We start from the raw sequence: 19,820 nt of genomic DNA, 5'->3' as shown, positions 1-19,820 counted from the left end.
GCTGTGGGGATTGAAAACCCAACACTTCCGGTGGATCAGGGTGGGTGAATTGCTCATTAGCCCTGCATGCTACCCCCCTTTCATTTCTAGAAAAGACAGAAAAGGGGAGATTTAAAAAAAAAAGTGTTATTGAGCCAGGCCTTTACTTCCATTTGCCAAGTCAATGACATTTTTGTGTATCCAGGCAGAACCAGAGAGATGAGGGATCTTAAAACTAACCCTGGGATCAGATTGTAAAGGGACAAATCATAACCTCTCCATAATGAAAATAACTCCCCCACCCCCACCCCCCCCCCTTTTCCCTCTATCTGTCTGTCTCCACTCCAGTGCAGCTGTGGGTGATTACCATGAAGTAGCGATTGGGGAGCTTGTTGGAGAGGGCAAAACTCTATCAACTGTGGGGTAATTAGAGGAGAGAATGAGGAGAGGAGTGAAGAGGAGAGGAGACGAGAGGAGGAAAGGATATGTCGGCGGAGAGGAGATATAAAGGGAGAGTCAAGGAAGTTGGAGTTAAGGGTGGGGCTAGAAAATACAAAAGGATTAGAGAGGAGAGAGGGGAAAGAGGAAGTACTGTAATAATAAATTCAAAGACGGAAAAGAGAACCAGAGGAAGACAACAGTGCAGTTTGTTGGCAGTGTTACAGAGCCTCATCAGATGTCATGTGAGATTACGTCATTGCAGATGGAAGGATGATATCATTTTTTATACAAAACAAACGTGTGGACTGATATTATGTAATGAAAAAAAATAGGAAAAACACAGCACATCCCAGTACCTTTAATATATACAGCACACCTACAAATCCGATTCAGATAAAGAATCCACCGTACAGGCCAACTATGTTTAAGCATACAATGACTTATTCCAGTTTTCAGTAGCTCTCAAATAGACCTACACACAGTACACAGACCAAAATGTACAGGAAGATACATAGACATGGGCTGAGAGACAACGACGCCGAACAAAGAAAACCATAAACACAGCTATTATGAGCTGAACTTTTGTGTGGATGGTATAATAAGTTACTTTGTAAACATATAGCATATATGTGTGTCTATTGACCGTTTGCTAAGCCCTGCCCCCTCTCTAATGCCTAGTTCACACTACATGACTTTAGCCTTGATTTTACACTAGTTGACAGGTTTTTGGAACTCCCCAACAGAAGGCCCAGATCAGGGGGAAATAAGCATTGGCTCGGCACTCGCAAATCAGACCTCGAGCTGGGAGGCTTGCTGGTACCTCGCAAGATGCATTCCAGATATCTAAGCAGCATTTCCAGTTGATATCAATGCATTGTGCTGTGTTTTGCATGCCGTTGAAACACCGTTGCAACTTGTCCACAGATAGAAGATGGAGAGACTGTGTGTACGACTGATTAAATGAGACACAAATAATACAAAGGGGCTAATAACAGTATATTCATACAGCTTTCACTTTTTCAATGGCTACTCTGATGCCCAGAGTAGCCATTTTGTGATGTCGGTGTTTGAGTGGTTATCTTGACATTTCGAGTCAGAAATCCAACTTCAGGGGGGCAATCCAGTTGAAATTTCCAACAGGAAACTCAGAAGTTCCGACTTTCCAGTTCAGCTGGAATGCACCAATACTCATCGGGTATTCCTTTTGGTGAAATATCTTGTAGTGTGTGACCCCCCCTGTCGCCTGTCAGTCCTATAGTGTGAAAACCGCAACAACTTCAAGACTCCGATTACAAGACAGCAAGTTGTGTAGTGTGAACAGTACAGTGATCTGGTGTACAGAGAATCTTGCCAGTGGGAGATTTGCCACTCATATTTGATTGAAAAATACGTCCTTGATTTAAGGCAGTGGTCGACAAAAGCAGCCTTCTCATTTCTTGCCAGCTCCTGTAATTTTTTCCAACTGAAATGACTGTGGCTAGCCAATTTCAACAGTTGTAGCTAGCTAGCTAGCTAAGCATTGCTCTCTGTATTTTAAAGATAAGGAGGATGCATATAACAACAAGTCCAACATGTGCATGTAATCATCAACACACGTCAGTCAAATGTCAGTACCACTAATCTGTTTAAATTATATTGCAGTGTCACTGAGAAACCTCCTGTATTTAACAGCCAAAGCTTTCGCAGTTATTACTGATATACAGTATGTGTGTATTTTTTGAAAATGCATCATCAATGCAGGAGGAAATGTCAGATTAGAATTACAGAGGAGATAGAAAAACAAAATGCACAAATAGATAATACGCCACACTATTTATAAACTGCTTATGAGTAGTAAATCTTCTCCCTCTCTCTCCTTCCCCTGTTCTTGCCTGAGGGGACCATGCTGGCACTTTACCCCTGTCAAAGCTCGCCTCACACAGAATTCAAAATGCTTTTCTATTCTGAATTATGTCTTATCTTCTGCAGTGGGACGGCGTCGGCCCATTTCCAGACTTGGCGGAGCCCCCGAAAGGCATCCAGATGTTATGGCACCCTACCATCGTCAAGCCCTACCTCACACTGCTGTCTGAGTGCTCCAACCCAGACACCCTGGAGGGAGCAGCTGGGGCCCTGCAGAACCTAGCTGCTGGCAGCTGGAAGGTAAGGACTGTGCCTATATCACTGTGATACTGAAGGACATCTGCAGAAGTGTATTGAAAATTCCAGTAGGTGCCAAAGTGTTCTGAAAGTTAGAATTCTCGAAAATACGGAAAAATGTGCCTTGCTCAAGAGCACATTGGCAGTGCAGTCCAGCTACCAGTCCACACTCCATACTTCAGTCCATACCAGTTGAACCAGCAACCCTCCAGTTCCCGACCAAACTCCCTACGGACTGAGCTACTGCCACCCCCAAAGTTGTAAATTTTTTGTCAGCCAACCATAATGTAATACATCAGTAAAGAGAATCAATCAGAATACACCAGAAATAAGCAAAAAGGAAAGTGCATGAATAACAGGGCATCTGTGATGCTCTCTCTGTCCACCTCCCCCCTCTGTCCTGCCCAGTGGTCGGTGTATATCCGGGCTGCAGTGCGTAAGGAGAAGGGCCTCCCTATCCTGGTGGAGTTGCTGAGGATAGACAACGACCGGGTGGTTTGTGCCGTGGCCACCGCGCTGAGAAACATGGCTCTGGACATTAGGAACAAGGAGCTCATTGGTGAGTTGTTCATTCACAGCAAACAAAGATACACTCAAAGAGTGAAGTTCCACAAAGGGACAAACACCAAATTGCCAATTAGCAAATGGGTTAATGTATGATTTCCAAAGAAAACTAACTGTATTTAAGAGTTTTACTTGAGTGTCATTTTATTGTTATACTAGTGGAGTAATGTGCTTTATTCTGTGTTAATTTAAGATAATGGCACTGAAAACAAGTGCTGTTATCTTGACCCACTTGCAGAATTACTCGCTTTAATAATGAATATGATACTTGTTTAAGTAGACATGTTTAGAGGTAATCTTTTTTAAAGGAGTTGTTAAAATGTCACTTGTGTAGAGGGTTACTGCTGTTAGGAATGGCAGACTGGCAGTGGGCTTGTGGAGTTGTCTTTAATAAAAAAAAAAAGTATTTGTCTGTATTTATGCAGATATAAAGATAATTTTGTTTAAGCAGATAATAGTGTTGCTCTGAATGATCGTATGATGCTTGATTTTCCTTTGGAGACCGATATCTGTAATAAACTCTGCTTTTCTGCTGGTCCCCTTGCAACAACCACATGCCTCCTTCCTCTTGCTCTGTCTGATGCTTGAGGCTCTGAGCTAAGCTGACTGTGTGTGCTGTCTACAGATGTGAATGCAACCAGTCATGTGTATAGTGTAGGTTGTAATGTCAATCTTATATCAGGGGCATGCATGTGTATTTTGCCCTCACGTTGTGTTGTGTTGACATGATAAAATTGGATTAGTGACATATTGTGTTTCTTGTGTAGCTTTCAGCATGAGATATCAATACAGTCTGCACACATTATTGCTGCAATGTTACAAACTTGATTGCTTTCAGCGTTTGTGGGTTTGTAATAATGTGAATATTGACAATACCGCAAGTGTTTGGCAATAGTTGAATTAAGCTGTTTACATGGTTCAATCATGTTTGATAACGTACTGTAATAAGCCAGTTTAAATGTGTGAATGACTTTTTATTTGAAGAGAGTTATCGTTAAAATTGAAAAAGTCATTAAGAAAGTTGAAGTGATGGAGTGTTTATGTATCACTTGAAGCAACTGGTCTAGTTTTAGCACGGCAGTGTACTGTGTTCAGTGTTTTTCAGCTCAGAGACTCATTTTTCCCGACTTTGGTCCATAAATGTAACTAATGCATTGCTCATGCTAAATATTTCCTCGTCTTGCAACTAGTGTAGCATAACTTGCTGCTGACTATCGCAATGGTGGAACCGGTAAAGACCATTGCTGCGTCCGAAATCGCCTGCTATGCACTTCATACCCAATATGTGTATTGTTCAACATATTTTTGTGTGAAATAATGTTAGTATGTATCTTTTTCGGAGGCACTGAGCTGTAATTATTTGGGTTTTCTTGACGTCTGTATGAGTACATCAGCTGTTACAAAATGTGAGGCGCAGGCAAACTCGTCTAAACAATTTTAAAGAATATATTATGCAAAGTGAAATCTTATACTTACACTTCAAGCATTTTTGATGTTATAGAGTAGCCTTGGTTGCTGTCTGCAATTGTCTGTTATGAACGTTGTCATCACTATCGTATTGCATTGTGGGATATTTATAATAAGAATAATACATTTTATTTAAAGGCACCTTTCTTTGCACTCAAGGACACCGTACGGGGATACATAAGACATTTAAAAGCAGCAAAAAAAGTAGAAATAAAGAATAAAATAGAAACAACAGAAAGAGGCAGAGCAATTGACATCAAGTGGAATAGGCAGTTTTAAACAGATGTGTTTTGAGTTGGGGGAATGAATCGATGTTTCTGAGTTGGGGTGGTAATGAATTCCAGAGACAGGGAGCAGAGCGGCTGAATGCTCTGCTCCCAATGGTGGTGAGACGGGTGGAGGGGACAGACAGGTGTATGGAGGAAGAGGATCTGAGGGAGGAGATCAGACAAATATGGGGGGCGAGGTTGTGGATGGCCTTGAATGTAAACAGGAGGACTTTGAATTAGATACGGAACTGGACCGGGAGCCAGTGGAGCTGTTGGAGGACAGGAGTGATGTGGTGGATGGAGGAATTCTGGACCAGTTGAAGTTTATGGAGGGATTTGTGATGAAGGCCGAAGAGGAGAGAGTTACAGTAATACAGACGGGAAGTGACGAGACTGTGGACAAGGATGGCGGCAGTGTGGGGGGTAAGGGAGGGGCGGAGACGATTGATGTTTCGTAGGTGGAAGTAGGCAGACCGGGTAATGTTATTGATCTGGGACTGAAAGGATAGTGTGCTGTCAAGGATGACACCCAGACTCTTAACCTTGGGGGAGGGTGAAACGGAGGAGTTATCAATAGTTAGAAAAAAACTGTCGGTTTCGGATAAAGTGGATTTGGTGCCAATGAAGAGAACCTCGGTTTTATTACTGTTTAATTTGAGGAAGTTTTGGGTGAACCAGTATTATGCCAATATAGTGTACAGTGTTTGCATACTGTAATATTTCACTGGAAATACTATGCAATTCACATATTATTGGATCTAAAATGGCTGGATAAAAAATTTCAAATATTGTTTTAGCCTACTTAATAGCATGTTAGTATAGAATTTTGGATGCAGCGCATACTGTATTTCTTCCCAGCAGGGTTCATGTGCAACATTTAGAAAGTACCTAGTTGCCAGTATACATACTGTACATCATTATTATTTTTGGTATTAGTTTTTGTTTAATACACAACATGAATCAAAACGAAACATATGCCAGCAGGATTTTTACTGCAGGAAAACACATATAGTGTGGATGTCAACTGTCAGTGGGACATGACGTGTCCCCCACCCCCACCAACCAGAATGAGGGGCAGAGGTCAGAGTGGACAAGATTACCTGACAGCAGTACTGAGCTATCATGGGAAATGTAGTCAGTCTGTGTTAGATCGCGTGGCCAAGTTTTCATCATTGTCTGACAGCCACTCAGCCAGGCTGTATTTCCTTAGTCACAGCCGGGTGTTTTAGAAGGAGCAGAGGAAGGTTCGTTAACACTTTCCTTATTTCAGATCTATACTATTTTATAGATAGAATTAGGCCTGCACGATTCGGGGAAAAATATGAATCACGATTTTTTAGCTTAGAATTGATATCACAATTCTCTGCCACGATTTTTTTCTCACGAAGTGTAATGTTTATTGCACACATGAACCATGACAAAACAAAAATAAATTGGCTGTACCAAACATAGATTTTTAGCACCTATAGCACATTGCACATCACCACAAGCCTGTAAACATAGAGGCTTTAATGAATAAAGAAAATAAAGTAAATACTGGCCATTTAAGTACAGTAGGCTACAAAAAATAGTGACCCAACATATTGAACTAAATATGGCCCTGATACCGGCTCTATCTGAACTCCTTCAACATGTCTTTACATAATTAAAACATGGCAATCAACATGCTGCAGCTACACCTTCAGTCTCTAGAGAAATGAAGTTTGTAAATTGCCAATTAAGTACAGTATCAAAAACAGAATTATTTCTTAGCACACTCTTTAACTGCTTGCCTTTTATAGAATTAAAATTCAACTGGCCATTCAAGTTCTTTCACTTCTTTCGGAACGAGTTCGGTTTGAGACTGAGTGGTTGGCTGATTCTCGTCACCTGTACCTGGGTTTTCATCAACATCCATTTGGTTTATTTCCGAACTTCCGCGCTCGCTCGACGAGTGGTGCTTTGTCATTGGCTGAGGGTGAAGACCTGAACTGTGTCCAAATTTTTTTTTTAATGGAAGTCATTTAAAAATGAAATAGTGAACAGGGTGAATTGAGATCGCGATTTTATAACGATTTATCGTGCAGGCCTAGATAGAATCAACTAGTGGGATCAGTATGTATGTTTTGAGAACATAATTGACATAGATCTTTAGATATTCATTACTGATCTTTATCTCTTTCGATAGATTTTTTTTCTCCAGCCTACAGTTGTTCCCACCTTCACCAGATTAAAAGTATTGCCAAAGGGCGCCCGTGTAGCTCAGTTGGTAGAGCGCATGCCCATATGAAGAGGTTTATTCCTCTATGCAGTGATCCGGGATTTGAATCCTACCTGTGGCAATTCCCTGCATGTCTTCCCCCTCTCTCTCCCCTTTCATATCTATGCTGTCCTGGTGATCAAATGTGGAAATGCCAAAAGAAATTATTTAAAAAGAAAAAGGTATTGCCAAAAACAACCTCAAAGTTAGCATACCAAAAGTTTAAATCACCATTTCCATCTTGTTACATTACATTTAGCTGACACTTTTATCCAAAGCAACTTGGTTGCTAAATTGCTATATATGTCAGAGGTGGCACACCTTTGGAGCAACTAGGAGTTAAGGGTCTTGCTCAGGGATTGGTTGATATATCACAGTGGGACTCAAACCCAGGTCTCCCACACCAAAGGTATGTGTCATATCCACTGCACCATCACCACCCCTTGTCTTCTCCTTTACACCTCCAAACCCTTTAAACAATATTATCCCACCTCACCCCCACCCACCCTGTCACTCTTGGCCACAGGTAAATACGCCATGAGGGACCTGGTGCACCGTTTGCCTGGAGGCAGCAACAACAACAACACTAGCGGCGGGGGAGGAGGAGGCGGAGGAAGCACCAACAGCAGCATCCTGGCGGGGAAGACCATGTCGGACGACACCATCACGGCTATCTGCTGCGCACTGCACGAAGTCATCACCAAGAACATGGAGAACACCAAGGCCCTGAGGGACGCCGGCGGCATCGAGAAGCTCATCGGCGTCGCCCGCAGCAAAGGAGACAAGTAAGCCGAATGGAAAGATGATGTCAGGTGGAAGGGGCCGTAAAGAAAGAAGAAGAGAGTGTAGAAGGGCCATCATGGGGCAGTGTTCTTACAGTTTGATAGAAGCTACAACAGCATTAAAAACTGTTTCAAACTGATATAAGAAAGAACATTTTCAACAATCAGTATGGCAAATGTGACTCTGAATGATCATAGGCTAAAACTAATTTGTGCTATTCGAAGAATAAATCATTAGGAGTTGTTTTTTCAGATACCGAAGGTATAAACCCATGGTCTTTTGTTTTTAAATCTTTTTCTTGTCCTTCACTTTTTTAATGTCCCTGCTTTGCCTCACTGCAAAGGGCATGACATGCAATCACAGAAACCAAAACAATAACATTTACCAAAATGACTTTAAGAAATAATTTGCTAGAACGATGATAAGGCCACATGAGCCAATTGAACCCACAGCCATTAGTCAGCTGTGTCAAACCCTGGAGGATGCAGAATGAAATATTGGCCAATCAATCAATCAAGCAAGCCATTATCCAATTTGGCCTCAGTACAATTTAAGTACTTAATATTTGAGGAGATAAAGAAGGCATTTTCATTTTCACTTTCTTTCTTCTTTGGAGACCGCAGTCAGCCAATGCTTTAGATACTGGTTTAAGTGTCTCTGCTTTATGTCGGTTTCTTCACCCTTCTGCATTTTGATGTTTTAATAGCTTCCACTAGCAGAAAACAAAAACGAAGGACAGTCAAGCTTTATACTGTATGTGTTTTTCCCTCTCTGCTGAATTCCCAGACATAGTCCTAAAGTGGTGAAAGCAGCATCTCAAGTCCTGAACAGCATGTGGCAATACAGAGACCTCCGCAGCCTCTACAAAAAGGTAAAGTCTGAATGTACTCTGGCTGTATTAACACTGGAAGCTGAGCAATGATTTCCTACACAGTCTCGTCTATTTTCCTCTCCTCTTCTCATCCTTTCTCTTCCCTTTCTTCTGTTCTTCAGGACGGCTATTCCCAGTACCATTTTGTCGGCTCTTCCTCTACGATAGAGAGAGACAGACAGCGACCTTATTCTTCCTCTCGTACTCCGTCCATCTCTCCCGTACGGACCTCACCCAACAATCGATCAGGTGAGTCTCCTGTTCCCTTTTGTCCTCTATCAATCTTTTTTTCTATTAGTACAGTCCAGTCAACCAAACACTAGCTGAAGTCTGCTTTAACCTTCACACCACGGCGCCCACAGCCAAATTATTCTGCTGTCAAGTAAAATCCTTGCACAGTGCCTCCTTTAAAAGTTTCCGCCCTTGTGTTGTCAAAAATTAGGGGTTTGACTAATATGAGCTTTCCAGGCTTCAGTATTGTTGAACTCATGGCATCATCCTCTAAAGTTCACAAACTTTGAAAAAATTGGAAGAGAAATGTAATGTGTGATGTAATGTTTTCTCCATGAGCTTAATTCTTATCTGGGTCTGAAACTTATGGTGGGATAATAACAATGTCCAGTGAAACCAACACCAACAATCTGTTTCCATGGATACATGTGTGGAATGTGATCAAAATGTTTCACTGCCCTTTTCAACAAGAAATACGTACCATTTCTGGCGTCGTGTAGATGTGTTAAAGCAATGTCTTCCTGTCATTCAGACAAAAGTGCCCTTTATGTAAATGTACCTTATGAGTCATGACTTTACTCAGGGCTGTTACGGAAAGAGCCTCAATGCAGGAAGCAGAGCATTTTTACGTTCTCTCGCAGGCTGCATCAGTGATGGAGTTTTAAAACTTGTAAAACCTTACATCGTCTTCGCAACTTATTACCTTTCTCATTTTCATAGACCTTTCCAACAGGAGAAGAATCTCCTCAGCTACTTAACGCTGACTCATTTCTGTGGCTGACTTTTTCGTGATTAATCAGACTGACTTTTTCTGTGTGCACAAGTGATGATAATGAAGTGATGCATTTATTAGATCCCTCTTAAAAAGACAAACACAACGTGCATTTAACTTGTCTGTGCATGATTAATTTCGGGCTGCTGTTTGTATTATATAAATGCGACAACATTCAATTCAGATTTGTGCTGTGTGGGAAGTTTCATGGAAATGACCAGGTCACCAGGTCCAACCAAGTAAGGTTGCTCATATTTAAAATGTATAGGTCTACAGATATAAAATAGCAGAGGTGTAAGGTAGTGGATCCAATGAGGTTGACGTACGAGTAGCCAATCAGCACCATGGGTGGGACCAACGTTGTCAAGCTGTTGTCAAGCGTTTGTTTTTACTTCGCTCCACTCTTAAAACCCCAGCAAAACCAGTATGTTAGCATGGCTACAGATCAGTGCCGACTTAAAATGATGTTAAATTCAGGAGGACATGTTGGTCGGTAGTAATTGGGAAAATCAAATTGAATCTTCTTCCCCAACAGAAATCGGTAAGATTGGAGGCAATGTCAGACTGAAGATGGAAACGGAGTCTAACGAGTTGACAGTTCTCTTTGTAATATAATAGTTTCAGTTCTGCAATAAATGTATTACATAAGTTGCATTAGGGAGATATATCGATCTATATCTGCTAGCCAATACATAGTTCAAACCAGTTTGAAATTACTATATGTGAGAGCATTGGATTGGGTCTCGTTGGACCACATTTTAAAAAAATCTCCAGAACTGGATTTATGAGGCTGTCAACTGACAGTGGCAAAATGATAAACACTGGTTTGGAAGCTAATTTAACATTTTTTATTTTGTTTCTCAGTTTACAATTGTGCATGCCGGTGGTCCTTTAAGTAATTTGTTTAATTTTACTGCTTAATTTTTCATATATAAAAGAAACGTTTGAATGTTGTGTATATTCCTACAACAGTTGTTTACCGGAGCAGCAGGATAATTGGCCGCGTAGGTGCCGATATTACAGTAGACTGGAGATACTAGCAGAGCATTAATGTGTGTAGGGATCAATGCTAAATGTGTTACACAGAGGAGAGACAAGGCGACAGATGCAGCCACACAAACAGGCTGGCGGGCTGCATCATAGTCAGCAGCTTCTATGTGAAAGGCTGTTGATAATGATTTTGAATATTAGAGGAAACACTACCGAACCATATGGCACTGAATCAATAGCCAGGTTTCTTTCAACATGGCTAACTAGATCTAACTCATTACTGTTTGCCACTGATCACAACACCCCCTCTCAGTCCAGCATTTTGTATACTCACCCAACTATTAGGTGTGTATATTGTATATGTTACTTTTTGGGTGAATAATGACAAGACAGACAGAGATGAAATAAAGGCCAGTGGGAGTTTAAGCTTAAAATGTGTACATGTAGTAAATATAGGAGGAGAGAGCCAGACATAAAGAATAAGAAGACAGAGGCAAGAGTAAAGCAGATGCAGAGAGCAAAGATGACTCAATATTTACCTCTTTGAAATCGCACCCTGGTCAAAAAGCCAGATTTGTGAAGAATGCCACAATACCCGCAGAGTCGCAATACAAAGAGCACCCAGTGCCCCCCTTTTTTGACTCATTTTATCATGATGGTTAGAGGAAATGATACAGACAGTGAAGTCTCAGAGTGCTGTGCCTTTGTTGAGGTAAATACAAAACCTGAGATGCTTTGAGAAATCTGGCCTTTCTGCCGTGAAGGGACTCCAGTGTGATGTAAGTAGTTGTCCTGTTGCAGTTTCCTTATTCTGAATCCAAAAGCGTATTGATAATGTGTTCATGATAGATTGAAGGTTAAATATATCCCCTGTGTGTGTGTGTGTGTGTGTGTGTGTGTGTGTGTGTGTGTGTGTGTGTGTGTGTGTGTGTGTGTGCGTGCGTGCGTGCGTGCGTGCGTGCGTGCGTGCGTGCGTGCGTGTGTGTGTAGCGAGTGCCCCTACTTCCCCGAGGGAGATGATGGCATTGAAGGAGAGGAAGGCAGACTACGAGTCGACTGGCAATGCCAGTTACCATGGCAACAAGGGCGAACACACATCCCGAAAGGACGCCATGATGGGTAGGAATTCCACACTGCATGTCTGACACAAAAACACATTCTCCTATAAAGCTATTGTGTTGTCAGCTTAGTGGATAGCTTTGGAATAAATAATAAAAACACTTGTAAGTGTTAGTTTTAATATATTAAAGGAATAGTTCAACATTTTGGTAAATGTAAAATCTATGCCACTCTCTGTACAAAAAAATGAAGCTGGAGCCATGAAATAGTTAGTTTAATGTGGTGTCAGCCAATCAGAATTGAGTATTCACCATGTTATAAAACATATTTATTTGTGAGCTTTAGAGGTGCTGGTAGATTGAATATGTTCCCTTTGGACAGAGCCACGCTAGCTGTTTCCCCCTGGTTCCAGTCTTCGTGCTAAGCTAAGCAGCTGCTGGCGTTGGCTTCATATTTAGCATACCAAGCTTCTCATGTAACTGTCAGCAAATAAGCATGTTTCACAAAATGTTGAACTATTCTTTTCAAGTTGACTTTTGTCAATGATATGACAATGCACCAAATGCTACTTTCTAGAGGAAGTCCACCTGTTCCAAATTCTAAAATTTGTTAGGATTCTTATCACTTTATTTGATATCACTCAGTCATGCTGTTGGTCAGATTCATCCAAGACATCCACTAAATAGTAATTGAGTCCCTCATTAATCAGGGAACTTTAGGGAGTGTTTGTAAGTCTAATGTGATATTTTCGATCGGTACAATGTTTTAATGTTTATGTGGGAAACATTGAGTTTCAAGCCATCCTTAATCATCATCATCATCATCATCATCATTCATAACAATGACAGCCTACCCACATGCCTCTGCTCAGTACTACCTGAATAAAAGCTTCAGAGCAAATATTCTTTGGAAGTCCTCATCCTCTCTGTCTCTGCAGGTCAGCTCTCCAGCGGGTCTTCCACGCTGCACAGAGGAGCATACGTGTCGCCCACTGATGACCTAAAGTATAATCAGGTACGACAAGTCACTTTTCCGTGTTTAAATGTGACCATAGTTGTTCCCCTTAAAATGTGATCACAAAGTAAGTAAGTAAGTAAGTAATTTATTTGATATAGCACAGACAGAGTCACAAAGTGCTTCACACAAAAGACATTTGATTAAAAAACATTAAAATCCAAAACAGAAAATAAACAAGCAACAATAAATGCAGTTTGAGTGAGGGTTCAAAAAAACCAAAAATTACAAACATGAGACAAAAGCTATTTGGAACAAGTATGTTTTCAAATGCTTTCTAAAAGCGTCAACCGAGATTGCAGAAAAAAAGCACTCTGTCTCTGTATTGAGACAAGTACTTAAGTGATGAATTATTGCTACTAGCTGTCATTTAAATAAGCTGTAAATACCTCGTCATGACTCACATCACCTTTAGGAGAAGGAACTACTGTACAGAAACCCCCTAGTAAGTTCCATATGGAGACAAAATATTGCAGTCCCTTTTATTGTATTGGAATTTAATAGTGACACCAAAGGGGATATAAAAAATACTACGAGGGTCACTATAAACTTCTATAGAGTCCCGTTTATGCATTATAGGAGTACTGCAGTAAATTGCTCTCAGCATGTGGCATTCGAATCTGTGCTGTGCCAGTAAAAGCCTTTCATGTTACCCATCAAACCCTCTGGAAGCAATATCTGAGGCTGGTTGTATCTCTAAAGGTACAATTTGGCAGTCTCATAACAATGTACAATAATCTAATGCATTTTGTGTGTAGATACCAGGTTGCTTTCTAAGGAACAATCTGGTCAGCCAACCAAATTGTTGTAAACTATTTAGCTAAAGACACTTTCCACTAACTGACCGATACCTAACTGATGGCTGGCTTTTGATGGAAAATGCATCAAATTACAGTATTTCAAGTCACCAAAGAAAACAAGTCACCAACAGGGGTGCAGAGTCTATTTTCATTATCCCCTGTAGCTGATAAATAATACTTGTTAGATCCTGTATTGACAGATAGTGAAAATTGTTCATCAGAATTTCCCAGAGCCCAGGTTGACATATTCAAACTGTAGATAATTAGTTTTCTATCACAGAAGGCTAACAGAACCAGCAAATATTCACATCTGATCAACAGCAAACCTTTATTTCAGCTCTGATGACAAAGTTTTATACATGAAATTCAAGGTTTCACTTTACTTGAAGGTATCTACATAAGAGTGACATGACACTGTCATGAACGTGTCATAAACATTATAAACAAGTCATAAACATTTATGACATAACGCTTCTGTCAGTAAGTGTCATTCGGTTTTTGTCATGACAAGTTATGGTTAGGGTTAGGGTTAGGGTTCATGTGTCATGACTGTGTCATGTCACTCTTATGTTGATACCTTCAAGTAAATTGTTACCAAATTCAATTCAATTTTATTTATATTATCAAAACAGAAGTTGTCTAAGGACATGCTTTACTATACATTGCAGGCATCTAATTGTATGCATGTTTACACTAGAGGGCTTCCATGCTGCCTGCTAATAGTCTTGGACGCAAACAAGTCATCACTATGTAAAGGAGCTAACTCTGTGTAGTCTGATTAGATGATTCTTCTAACTGTGTTGATGAATAAAGAGTCGGCTTTGGATTTGGTTATATTTTAAATGTAAATTATTAGGAAATGTATCTCTTTCTGCAGTTGTCTGTGTAGCCAAGGCCTTTAATTAGCAGTATAGGCTATAAGTCAGGGATGAATATAGGGTTTGGGTCAAGGTGGGTCTCAAATTTAGCAGTCGGATTCAGTCGAGGCAGGTCCGAAAGACACTGGGTTAGTTTTTGTACTGCCTCTAGCTGCCATTAATCAGAATGACATATGTCATGCTAGCTAGCTAGAGCTGGCTGATGTGGTTTTTGGACATTTTAATATTTTTGTGTGCATTATTTCTAAATGCTCTTGTTCAGTTGAGAACTATTGTGCATGTAGCCTCAAGTAATGAGGGTGTCACTACCCAATGTGAGTCGAGTGCCGATGTGAGTCGCGCATGCGTCACTTTGCAACAAGTAGCCTACAAGATGCTAACGCCGTTTTGAGCTAACGTTAGCAATCAAACATCATAGATAGCTAAAATTATTTGGAAATGACTGCTAGCTACAAGTTAGCAATCAAACACAACAAAGGCTGTCACTTGAATGGCGTTTTGAGCTAACGTTAGCAATCAAACAATCATAGATAGCTAAAACGTTTTTGAAATGATTTCCATGACACTTGGGCCATAAACCGTTTAAATCTGAGCATGCGCGACTCACATCGGCACTCGACTCGAATCGGGTAGTGACAACGGTTTGGACCTGGCCATCATAATCTTGCTTTTCTCTCAATAATGATCTTTGCTTTTCTTTTTACAGATCTCTTCTCAAGGCCTGCCTTCAGAGCCCTACCCTCCTTTCCAAAATCCTCCCCCGCCCGACAGCGTCAACTACGAGGACCAGGCCTTCTACGAGAACCAGGTTCATGCGGCCGGGCGCCCGCCGCAGGGTGACCTCAACATGCACCTGCAGGGCCTCAAGTCCACCGGCAACTATGTAGACTTCTACTCAGCCTCTCGGCCCTACAGCGAGCTCAACTATGAGACCAGCCATTATCCGGCCTCACCAGACTCCTGGGTCTAATGGGAGATGAGGGTGGAGGATAAGGAGGAGGAGGAGAGGATGGATAGGGGAAGGGTGTAGTGTAAAGAGTGAGAGAGAAGATGAGAGGACAGTTTCCATCCCTTTCCTCCCCATCCTCCTCTGTAGTTCCTGAGTAGCATCATAGATAGCAGGACGACGGAAGGGGAGGATGGAGTGCAGGAAAAGAGACAAGAGAAAATCTAAGACATTACACTCCTGTCGGGGACGTCTGAGGGAGGAGGGAGAGTGGACAAAGGAGGAACAGAAGCGAACGGAGGAGCAGCCATGCATGTGCATGTACACCACCAACAAAAGTGACAGACACATTTTCTTTCTGTGTTTAGTTTGGGATCAACTACTGCTGCAAGGTTCAGCAGACAGAAAGAACTCCTGCACCTGAAGGCCTCTGAATACAGAACGTAAGAGGGAGGGACATGATGAAAGGGAACATGAAGGGAAAGATGGCAAAAGTGGGAAATATATGGAAATGAAGGACAATGAAAGAGAAAAATGAATCCGTGGACTTAAGAATGGAAGGTTTTGGATTGTGAATGGAATGTGTGAGATATACCCAGGAGAAACCTGTACATATGTGGTATAGCAACATGGCTTTTCGTAATGTGAAGCACAAGAAGCAGAGCTGTAGGAACATGTAGGACGTCTGTCACACAAACCTTTGTTTCTCTCTATGGCTTCAGCGTGATGCATCCTCCTCTGTGCAAAGAAGGCTTCTGGACTTTGTCATTTGTTACAGTTTTTTTTTTGTGTTTCTACTTTTTTAATTCTCAATTCTGGTTGTATAGTATTTGATGTACACTGTACATTTGCGAATATGCATTGTGTACTGTACATTGCACTATTTTCTGTGTCATGTCAGGCCTTTCGTCATTGGGTCAACCTCACTACGTCACTAACTATCCCCCCTTAAAAACACTCAAAAATACACACAATATCTGCACTCAGACTTTCAAAATTCATATCACAGCTGCAGACGGATGTCCACGCGTTGCTATTGTGACATGTTGGATATGAATTGGGTATTGAAGCATCAATTCTGTTAGGTCATGGTGCTCCTTTAACTGCCCTTCAGATAATTTTCACAGAATGGCTGACTCAAACAGTTGAGCAGCTTTTTTTCTGTGACAAAACTCTAATTTCTTTCAGCTAGCTTTGTTTTTTTTGGTGGCTATCTTTCCACATTAACACCTCAAATTCCCTTTTCTTGTTCCCATGAGTCCCTCCTTTGAGTGAAATGTGCTCATTGTGTATATAACCGTGCCAAACAAGGGTTACTTCCCCCCAGCGGGGAAGGTTAGGGGTGTGTTAAAGGGTCCAAGTTCAGCTGAAGTTCTCAGCTGAATATCCTCGCGGTTCTAACGATTGCCAGTTTGTAAATGCTTTGTTTTTTCTAAACTGTGTTTTACCGGGATGAAACCTGTCTTAACTGCACCGGGACTGGGGAGAAAATATCAAAAGAAAATAAAAAAGAGAAAAAAGAAAATCACGGAGGGACTGTGACCAGGCGGAGCAACGCTTCCTCAAAAGCTGTACAAAATTAGTTGATTTCTGTGTTGTAAAAAAATCATTGTTTGAAGTACAAAAAAAGACTTTTCTGAGAGATGGGTGGCAATTCTAACTTCATGGTAGACAAAACTGTTAATAGAGTACGGATATATATTATATAAATATAAATATATACTTTTTATGTGCAGATGTGGATGTCACTTATAGCAGCAACATTATGGAAAAAGACTTGTAAAAAAAAACAAAAAAAAACGGCTACATGTAGGAATTTTGTTCACATTTTATTTTCTGGTCAACACACTAAATTGTCGACTTTGTGTAGTAATGTTGTTGCTATGTGGAGTAGAGTAGACCAGGGCCCAGGGATCCACGTTTTCACTAAAGCAGTCCAAAAAGGTGCTACATCCATGAGAAGTATTTCCAACATGTCTGTATTTTAACTGTGCTCAAAATGTTTGTTCCCCTTTGGATTGATAACAATGTATTGATTTTTCAGCCACATAACGGAGAACAATCACAAGTTTGATTTTTGTATATCCTATGCATGAAAACGCCCTGATTAATTGGTCTTATTATGCTTAATAGCAAAAAATGCACCCATGAATGCACAAGTATTCTTTGTCAGTAAACCTGAAACTAAATGGTGATTTGGTTTTCTTTTCTTTCTTTTTTTAAGTGAGAAAGGCTAAATTGTAAAATGTGACAACAGACCCTGGTTCTCCCTACCCACCGCTGTTTAGAAGTCTTAGGAGTCATCTTCTGATGCTTGAAAAATGACTTATACTGTAATACAACTGTCCCCACGAAAACTGGATGAAAAACAGACGGACTGTATTTGTTAGTAAGCATCTGGAAACTGACAACGTTATGTATGTCCTTGTGATCCTTAGGCAGAAAAACCTGACTATAAGACCTGTATGGAGATATAACGTCGGTAACCTTTTTGTTGCTAGACCAAACGTGTTTTAAAAAGAGAATTGTGAATCTTTCTATTGCCTCAAACAGATTGCAACTCCTCCAAAAAATATAAACGGACCATCGAAGAACTTCGGATTGTGGGAGTTGTTTGTTCTCTTTCCATTTTTCAGTGTTTTAAAGGACAGTATTGCTGGTATTCTGTGTTTTACCATTAACTGTGTATGATGATGTAGGTATTTTTACAGTATTCCTAAAGCATACCATACGCTTTTAGTTTGAAATCCTACTTTACATGCAGCAACGATAATCCATAACAGTGACCATGTTGTTGCTTAAATTCTTCAGTTATTGTTGTGTGATGCTGTAATTCTAAGGATGGACCATTGTTTGGGCAAATGTAAGAAAGGAAGGAACAAATTGACTTGAGCAGCCCTGTCTCCTAAAATCTACGTCCCATTCAATGAAACTGCATTCTCAAATACAGAAAATGCTTTTGAATGCTGAAAAGCAAAATTGCTAAAGCTAAACTGGATTGCTGGCATAATTGTGTAAAAAGAAGGAGAAGTAGTGAGAATAGTTGGAAAACTGGGAAGGTTTTAATTAGTATGAATTTCACTGAAATGTTGAACAATACCAATAATATATCAAACAAAAGTTTTTTTTTAAAAGCTGTCGCTACACTGAATTGCTGGTTAAAAGAAGGAGAAGTTTTAGGGAAATGTGGAAATAGTTCTAATTAATAAGAATGTCTTTAAAAAAAACTGAATGACACCAATATGGTATGGAAGTTTTTGTAAAAGCTGATGTTAAACTGAATTGCCGGCTTACATTTGGATGAAGTAACTGAAAGAGTAATGGAAAAAATCTTGAAAAAAGTGATAAAAAAGTCATAGTATAAAAAATGATAAAATGTCATAGTATAGCATGTTGAAAAAAGTATAGCATTTTCGAAAAAAGTCATACTATAGCATGTTGAAAAAAAGTGGGAAAAGAGTCATAGTATAGTATGTCAAAAAGTGCATTTTGTCTGTTTTTATTTAAAAACAGAAGGCAGGGATAGAGAGTGACAGGAACACAACTTTCCTCTATATCTATTTTTATTCTTCATTCCTGTAACATGGGTCTTTAAATACCTGTAGGAACTCCCAACCTTCTGTCTTCCAATGAGTCTCTTATCATTCTAAGCCTGACAAAAAATGTATGTTTTTGGCATATTTGTCTCTTTCACTTAGTATATTTGACCACAACATTTACCAAAATATTTAAGATTTGGACACTCAACCTTCTATCTTCCAATCATGCTGTTATCTCCTTAAGCTATCTGACCTAACTGAAAGGGGAATGACTCTGGCACATTCATCTCTTTTACTTAGTATATTGGACCTCAAAACATCCTGAAACATATACGTTTTGAACACTCAACCTTGTATCTCCCAACCGTAACCTTATCACCCTAAGCTATCTTGACATGACACAAAACTTTGTTTTCGTAAAAAAGTCATAGTATTGTATGTCAAAAAAAGTCATAGTATAGTATGTTGAAAAAAGTGATAAAAAGTCACAGTATAGTATTTTCAAAAAGTGATAAAAAAGTCATAGTATATCAAAATAAGTCATAGTATGGTATTTTGATAAAGTGATAAAAAGTAATTATATATAATGTTGAAAAAAACTTGTAGTATAGTATGTCGAAAATGGTCATAGTATAGTATTTCTCAAAAAAAGGCATAAAAAGTCATTGTATAGTATGTCGAAAAAAGTCATAGTATAGTTTTTTCTAAAATAAGTCATAAAATGTTATTGTTTAGTATGTTGACGAAAGTCTCTAACAACATGCAAACTCCACACAAAATGGCCACACCAAGTCAGGACTGAGACCAGAAACGTGGATTTAGAAAAGTTTAAAATGTGA

The 19,820-nt window shown here is 40.1% G+C and overlaps 1 protein-coding gene across 12 annotated transcripts in view; it reads left to right on the top strand.

Moving 5' to 3' along the window:
• The window catches only part of ctnnd2b (catenin (cadherin-associated protein), delta 2b), a 169,577-nt gene extending 151,540 nt beyond the window's left edge, over positions 1 to 18,037 (top strand). For 6 of the 12 annotated variants that reach the window (XM_039816120.1, XM_039816125.1, XM_039816122.1 and 3 more), the window contains 8 exons: positions 2,389 to 2,562; positions 2,968 to 3,118; positions 7,625 to 7,883; positions 8,659 to 8,752; positions 8,875 to 9,001; positions 11,736 to 11,864; positions 12,742 to 12,818; positions 15,203 to 18,037. In XM_039816120.1, coding sequence (XP_039672054.1) covers positions 2,389 to 2,562; positions 2,968 to 3,118; positions 7,625 to 7,883; positions 8,659 to 8,752; positions 8,875 to 9,001; positions 11,736 to 11,864; positions 12,742 to 12,818; positions 15,203 to 15,466 — 1,275 coding nt within the window. In that variant the 3' untranslated portion in view covers positions 15,467 to 18,037. The remainder of the gene's footprint in view (positions 1 to 2,388; positions 2,563 to 2,967; positions 3,119 to 7,624; positions 7,884 to 8,658; positions 8,753 to 8,874; positions 9,002 to 11,735; positions 11,865 to 12,741; positions 12,819 to 15,202) is intronic. The other 6 variants (XM_039816130.1, XM_039816129.1, XM_039816128.1 and 3 more) reach the window with 3 other exon arrangements.
• The last annotated feature ends 1,783 nt before the right edge of the window (positions 18,038 to 19,820 follow it).

The sequence above is a fragment of the Perca fluviatilis genome, chromosome 11 (assembly GCF_010015445.1).
Source record: "Perca fluviatilis chromosome 11, GENO_Pfluv_1.0, whole genome shotgun sequence".
Lineage (NCBI taxonomy): Eukaryota > Metazoa > Chordata > Actinopteri > Perciformes > Percidae > Perca > Perca fluviatilis.
Note: the sequence above shows the minus strand (reverse complement) of the source record. Positions and strands in the feature narration are given on the sequence as shown.